This window comes from Tachysurus fulvidraco, chromosome 2 (genome assembly GCF_022655615.1).
Source record: "Tachysurus fulvidraco isolate hzauxx_2018 chromosome 2, HZAU_PFXX_2.0, whole genome shotgun sequence".
Taxonomy (NCBI): Eukaryota; Metazoa; Chordata; class Actinopteri; order Siluriformes; family Bagridae; genus Tachysurus; species Tachysurus fulvidraco.
This window is the reverse complement of record NC_062519.1, coordinates 17,732,323-17,739,822: the sequence shown is the minus strand read 5'-3', so window position 1 is coordinate 17,739,822 and position 7,500 is coordinate 17,732,323. Positions and strand designations below refer to the sequence as shown.

At 46.4% G+C, this 7,500-nt stretch overlaps 1 protein-coding gene across 2 annotated transcripts in view; it reads left to right on the top strand.

Annotated features, from left to right (window-relative positions):
* slc38a3a (solute carrier family 38 member 3a) overlaps positions 1 to 7,500 on the top strand; it is a 33,939-nt gene that overhangs the window by 11,794 nt on the left and 14,645 nt on the right. The window contains exons 2-5 of one of the 2 annotated variants that reach the window (XM_047810518.1): positions 2,473 to 2,674; positions 3,432 to 3,464; positions 4,191 to 4,287; positions 4,385 to 4,500. In XM_047810518.1, the coding sequence (XP_047666474.1) occupies positions 2,559 to 2,674; positions 3,432 to 3,464; positions 4,191 to 4,287; positions 4,385 to 4,500 (362 nt within the window). In that variant the 5' untranslated portion in view covers positions 2,473 to 2,558. The remainder of the gene's footprint in view (positions 1 to 2,472; positions 2,675 to 3,431; positions 3,465 to 4,190; positions 4,288 to 4,384; positions 4,501 to 7,500) is intronic. The other variant, XM_047810519.1, reaches the window with a different exon arrangement.

Below are 7,500 nucleotides of genomic sequence, written 5' to 3'. Positions count from 1 at the left end.
TCAGGTAACTAATCACCAGTCAGGTAACTAACTAATCACCAGTCAGGTAACTAACTAATCACCAGTCAGGTAACTAATTACCAGTCAGGTAACTAACTAATTACCAGTCAGGTAACTAACTAATCACCAGTCAGGTAACTAATTACCAGTCAGGTAACTAACTAATCACCAGTCAGGTAACTAACTAATTACCAGTCAGGTAACTAACTAATCACCAGTCAGGTAACTAACTAATTACCAGTCAGGTAACTAACTAATCACCAGTCAGGTAACTAATCACCAGTCAGGTAACTAATTACCAGTCAGGTAACTAACTTATCACCAGTCAGGTAACTAATTACCAGTCAGGTAACTAACTAATCACCAGTCAGGTAACTAATCACACCTAATCCTGTTGTCCTGAATGTCTGGTGTTTCCACAGAGATCTACTGAATAATAATATAAATGATATCATCCTCATCCTCATCATGAAGCTTGAGTTAATTGGGGTAAAGTTTCCCAAGCCCTGCGTCATTACCCAGCGTTCCTGCTGGCATGTTTTTATAGTTACAGCATGTCCACTTCCTGCCAAATCAGACAAGCTTCTAGAGAACGTGTTTCACACCCAGCTGATGGACGTCACGCATCGAGGACTGAAGCGCCTCTTTATTACAGACTCCAACCGTAACCCCGTTGGCCGTCTCCACTTGCTCCCGCTGCCCGTCACTGACAAGTTCGTCCACCGGTTGAAGGACGGCATGAGAGTGCAGGGCTGAGCGCCGAATAACAGTTGGCAGCGCAACCGTCTCGCCCCGGCGCCGTCCAGAAACGTGACAGTCGCGGTCTGATTTTTATGGTTTTTCCCATCTTTACAATTAGCTCGGTGATGAATTACCTTTTCAGCCCTTGGAGTGTCCCTGGAGTCGAGGAGGCCTCAGAGCTGCAGAGATGCCTGGCACAATCAGCCCACTGTTCACCCGGCTGTTCCCAGGAAACCACACACACGCAGTATTGTGTGCATCTCGCTTTGCTGGCTGACCACGTTGTCCGGCTTTAGCCAGAGCGCCACGGTGCCTAATGTGGGCCGGATCGCACCGAGAGTGCGGCGTGCGAACCTCCTACTCGTTGACCTAGGATAGAGGGCAGAACTCCTATATTAACAGGGTCAGATAGTGTGGAGAGAAAGGAGATGAAGGGAAAGCAGGGGGTGGGGGGATTGAGGAGGGGGAGCGCTGCTGCTTGAGGGGCGCTCGCCGATGCCAGCTAATAGCTCAGAGCTCGGAGTGAGCACGCCTGTTATGTTAAGCTTCTCCCTAATTAAAGAAAAGAGGGAGAAAAATAACGGGTTAGAACTGGATCTGATCTGGTCCTGGCTGGTTCTCCTCAGCACGCCGTCCCTGTTTACGCTGGTGGGAATACGCAGCTCTGCCACTTTAGACGTGAGGTCAGGAGCACCGGGGCTGTGGGGCTGGTGGTGTAGAGGGGGGTCGGATTAACAGGAAACGCATGTCACTTTCACACACGGCGTCTTTCACGGCCGCTCGGACCTCCAGCAGGTTTGTCCTTAGTCATCCGCAGGGGGTCCGTGACGCAGGCCCCCGGCTTAGAGATCAGGGTTAAACTTCTTTAACATGCCACTCAGTCATTTCCTCCTTCTCACGGTGAACCGGTTCCTCTGCACACAGCAGGAACACAAAGATCTGACTCTGTACATTAGTCTGTCTGTTAGCTGAAATATTGTCATTTCAAGTGTTTTTATGTCAATAATAAGTTGTCCATTTCCTCATAAACCTAAAAGACTGATTAATAAAACGGGAAAAATATAAGTGTAAATCGGGTCGGTGTCGTATCACGTCGCTACACGTCAGTGTGAATTTCATACATTAAGATTGTTTTATGAACTAAAATGTAGGTGATTATGATCATCAGGGACGTGAGCGACCTCTCAGAGACGTCGTATCCGCTCCACCCGCCGCCGTACTGGGTTACAGGGTGGAGGAACTGCAGCTTACTGAATATATTCATTCATTCATCTAGCCTGTGCTTATCTCAGCCGTCATCGGGCATCGAGGCAGGATACACCCTGGACGGAGTGCCAACCCATCACAGGGCACACACACTCTCATTCACTCACACACTCACACACTACGGACAATTTTCCAGAGATGCCAATCACGAGGCACGGGGAGAACATGCAAACTCCACACACACAAGGAGGAGTGAGGCGAACCCTGGAGGTGTGAGGCGAACGTGCTAACCACTAAGCCACCGTGCCGCCCTGCTTACTGAATATATATTAAACCAAATTCTACATTTAACCAGAACTTTTGCTTCCTGTTATAACAGAGTTTGGGAACACATTTTGGGTCCAGGGTCAGTGTCTGCTGTCTCAGGCTCACTAGCACATTCCCTCCAGGTCATGATCAGAAACCGCTTGTCTCAGTGTTATGGGATTTTATTTGTTAACGATGTGAATCCGCTCGTCCCTGCAGGCATCTCGGAGGAGCTGGGAATCATCGAGGGAATCTCTGCTGAAATCCGTGTTCAGTTTCTGGAATAAATCCTTATCGTCCGAGTCATGGATCCGGCGTCGGCCGAGATGAACGCGCTCCCTAACGGGAAAGGGCATGAAGGAGGAAACGAGACGATGGCCACGCCCACCTCGACCAAAAGCCAGTCAGACGACACGGCTCAGTGAGTGAACAGCAACTCTGTGTGTGTGTGTGTGTGTGTGTGTGTGTGTGTGTGTGTGTGTGTGTGTAGGATGCGATCAGAAGCCTTCAGGCCTGATTGATAATTAAAACAGAGATTTTACACTCTTATTTGTGTGTAGGTTTTAGTGACGTAGAAGTTCGACACTTTATTCATTGGCTCTTGACGCCATTTTCAATTGTATGGCACTAAAAAGGCTTTTTTTTTTTTTTTAGAGTTGACAGAACAAAGAACTTTGGGAGATTATTTACTTCTGAGGCTTCTGTGACTCTTTACGGGCGAAGTGTCTTTGTCTGGACGAGTGTGAACCTGAGCTGTGTGTTTGTGGTGTGTTACAGCCGGCCGTGTGGTCTGCAGCCACGTCGTCCGAGCGAGGTGAAACCCGGTGTGCATCACCGTCGTATCGCACGTCACGGATCGGAGCAAAATTGCTCGCTAAGCACAAGTGTCATGCCTTTTTGTTGATTGGGCAAAACAAGTGCATGTGCGTGTGTGTGTGTGTGTGTGTGTATGATTGCTACATACGTCCGTTGCAGCCATGAGTCCTTGTCCAAACACTACTCCTAACCCTTGGCCCCATGCTAGCATGCACAGGTTTACACGGACTGAAGCAAAAAACGTGTTTTTCTCAGACGCAGGAGTTTCACCTTTAATAAGGATTTCTGTGTGTGTGTTTGTGTTTTTCCTTTTCTGTGCTAACAATGGATGCCGACTCCACACTCCCGGCTCTGCCTTGTAGGGAACTCGTTCCTAATAATACAGAAAATTCCAGGTATGTGGAGATTAGCCTTGTTTTTCTTCTCTTCTGGCTCTGTGGCTCTTAGTTACAGTTCAGTCTGCGAACATCAACACAGTGCGGACGTGTGACCCGTTTCACTCTGCTGTAAAGTTCTAAAGTCACTGATAACAGATTTAGATGGTAATCGGATACGGATCTGACACCAGATAACTCGATAGATGGATATCCGGAGGTCTGGTTAAACACGGCTTCTGGGATACGGCTGTCGGGTTTCTTTTATGTGTTGTTATCCGTGTACAGATAACTCCAGATACCGGACTGTATCCTGTTTCACAAACACTCGGATAATTCCCCTCAAATATTATTCTTTCTTTGTAAAGTGTGTTTTTACTCTCCAGTGCGATGTTGTCAGGTATAAAGCTGTGGGACAGAAGACAGAGATGATACAGTTCTTACAAGTGAATAAAAAAAAAATGTACTGTATGAAATAAATCAGGCAGATTTAATATGATGTCACGTTGCGCCTGATGAATACAGCCGGTGTGGGAATTAATCACATTATTTATTTATTTGTTTGTTTGTTTGTTTGTTTGTTTTCCAAAAAAAACAGATGTGATGTAATATTTAGATCTGATAAACCCGGTAGAGTAACATGGAAATATCTCGCTGCAATATTTGCTACAAATTGTCATGTAAATGTGATGTAATCTGTACACACAGTATGTGTGTGTGTGTGTGTGTGTGTGTGTGTGCTTTTAGTTCCAGCAGAGCTTCAAGAGACCCTGAAGCCACCCTGGCCGAGAGCACGGACTTCCTTGCCAATGGCGACGACAAGAAACCGCCTCGATTCACCGACGTAAGATTGCGTGTCTGTGACGTCTGCGTTCACGTCGTATTTACTCCCACAAAGTGTTGATTCCTTCTCTTGTGTGTTGTTGTTCTTTTCTGATCAGTTTGAAGGAAAGACTTCGTTTGGCATGTCGGTCTTCAATCTGGGAAACGCCATCATGGGCAGCGGAATTCTGGGACTGGCTTACGCCATGGCCAACACCGGCATCGTCATGTTTCTGTGAGTCTTTACTCAGTATTGTGTGAGGTGGCGTGTGTGAGGTGGCGTGTGTTCGTACGGATGAGGAATGAACATTAAATAGCTTGTCGATCACTCAGATTAGGTTACGAGCATTTATCGGGGGCTTATGATGTGCTTATGATGCTCTTTTATCTCCAGCCTTCACACACAGCTGTAATAATGATGTTGAATAGACTTCCTGTTTATTATCGTCACTCCTTTTGAAGCCGTGTGTGTGTGTGTGTGTGTGAGGGATTACGATGAAGAGGTTTTTGTAACTCCACACACACAGTGTCACACTGATTATACTGAAACGTTACATATTTGTAAGGTTCTGACACAGCAAGGTAAAAATCTTACAGTTCATTTACGTACAAGGAGACGCACTGACGTAAAAGACGTCCTGTGATTTTGTTCGCGTTCAACGCTTCCCGATTTCAGCGGCGTATTCGTGACGGCTCAGTGTTTCTTCTTCTTCCGTAAAGGACAGAGATGAAAATTCTGAAGATGAAACAAACTTCTACAAACAGTACAAACTTCTACAAACTTTATTTTTCTCGATCTTGATCTTGATCTTGAGTTTGTAACTGTCTTCCTTTCGACTTTTCTAGAAGGATCTGTGTGTTCAGAAGCTTTAGGGATTTCAGGAGAACATGTGCAGCTGCTTTCATTTATCATGATCAATGTTTAAAGCCTCATATTTAAACATTCATTCATACATTCAATCATTTCCTACCGCTTATCCGAACTTCTCGGGTCACGGGGAGCCTGTGCCTATCTCAGGCGTCATCGGGCATCGAGGCAGGATACACCCTGGACGGAGTGCCAACCCATCACAGGGCACACACACACACACACTCACTCACACACTCACACACTACGGACAATTTTCCAGAGATGCCAAACAACCTACCATGCATGTCTTTGGACCGGGGGAGGAAACCAGAGTACCCGGAGGAAACCCCCGAGGCACGGGGAGAACATGCAAACTCCACACACACAAGACGGAGGCGGGAATCGAACCCCCGACCCTGGAGGTGTGAGGCAAACGTGCTAACCACTAAGCCACCGTGCCCCCCCCCGATATTTAAACAGTTTAAATTCACTGTATATTTATGTTTACTGTTTTACCCTAAAGCGATTCACACGTTCCGGTAGCTTTGGAACAAGTTGAAGGCAGCGTGAGAAGATGTGACCTGGTGATGAAAAAAATTCTCGTTTTTTTTTCTAGTCCGGCGTCCCGGCTTCGGCCCTGTGGCTCCTTTGTGGTGAAGGTAACGTAGCGGCCGTAGCCGGGTTCAGTTCTCCTGCCAGCGAGTAAATTAAGCCTCTGCTAATGCTGTTTTTATGAGGAAATTCACATGGATTGTGGGATTTGTTTTTCCAGCTGACCTTCAGCATTCGGTGTTCCACAAGCTGGCCGTCTGGGAGACCTGAATCCCTGCCAGCTAGCGTGGGCTGCGATTTACAGCCATGCTAACACTGCGCTTTAAAGGTGTACTGCGATACCGTGACCCATAAAAAAAAAAAATAAAACACCTCAGTTAGAAATCGCATGGTCGTGTCATCGAGCAGCTTCTGATACGGTTTTAAAGGAAGAAAAAAAATCTATTTATAAAAAATATTTTATTAGAGATTTTTAAGAGTAAATGTTTTCCCCGATTGTTGAGAACCACAACTGAAAGTCACAGCATGACTTTTAATAATATAATAATTATAACACATCACCCACTCGGGCGCTAAAGACTCCCACTTCAGAAAAGAAAAGCGAAGCGATTGTGCTGAAGCTTCTTTAAAAGGAGTGACAAAAAGATTTAAAGCCAAGTCTTCCTTTATAAATCCACAATAAATCTAACACGAATAACGAGATGATGAAGCCCTATTCGGACGGCTGGGTTTTACTGGGTTTTATTTCTACCTTTGTTTTTGTTTATTGCGAGATGACGTCTGTATCCAGATTATCGGTCGGCTTCCTTCGCTTGCTCGGTTTTAAACGGCTCTCGCGTTGACGGAAGCTTCACGCCGTGTCTGTAAGCGGTAAAACCCGAGAGATCTTCCTTGGCATTTAGGAGTGTTGAATTATGCAGAACGAGGCTGTGGGGGTGGTGCCAGAGAGAAGATATGAAACCGTGGAGCGAAGAGGTGGCTTTTTAAAATCTGTTGGCGATTCAGTGTTTTGATTAGTGACCTGTGAGAATGGCGAGCAGCACAAGCGATATTTAACATTATGGAGAAGGAGAAAGCTCTGGCTGTCCTCGCCTCGACTCTCTGCTGCGTGCTTTAGCTCGCCGTGTCAGTCTGAATCATGGCGGCACTTCCCTGAGGTGACCGAGGTCCTGCATAGCACGGCGTCTGAACCTCACGACTCTCGCAGTCACACCACATGACTCATCATTCATCCGAACGAGGGCGTGATACAGAAAAGCCGTCACGTGACTCGAACGTCAGCCTCGACTTCGGCTGATCTAGATACTGATCAGATGCAGGCATCACGCTTTAGCACCGTTTTATCATCTCCTCCTGATACTGGAGGATCAGATGCTCTGTGGAAATGAACCGTGTTGGAGAACCGTGACGTTTTACACCCAGCAGCCTGTCACGTGGCTCCTCCTACAGAATAAACTCTATTCCAGCAGGATGGAAGCTCATAATCTTCACCTATGTGCCCAGGATTATGTTATAGAGTAAAACTGTCATGGTAGTGACTAATTAAGAAGGAAGGGATGAATGGAATGACTGACTCCTGCAGACTCTTGCACTCGCGGACTGAAAATCTCAACCGCAAAAAGAGGAAGAAAAAAAAACAAGCGACAGAGCAGAGTTGAAGTGGGGGTGAGGGACATGCTTGGCAGAGAGCTAGCTGACTGACTCGGGCCAAAGACATCAAGACTCTCTGTAACTGTACAGAAAGACAAAGATAATAAAAATGAGAGAGAGAGAGAGTGAGAGAGAGAGTGAGAGAGAGAGAGAGAGAGAGTGAGAGTGAGACACAGAGAGAGA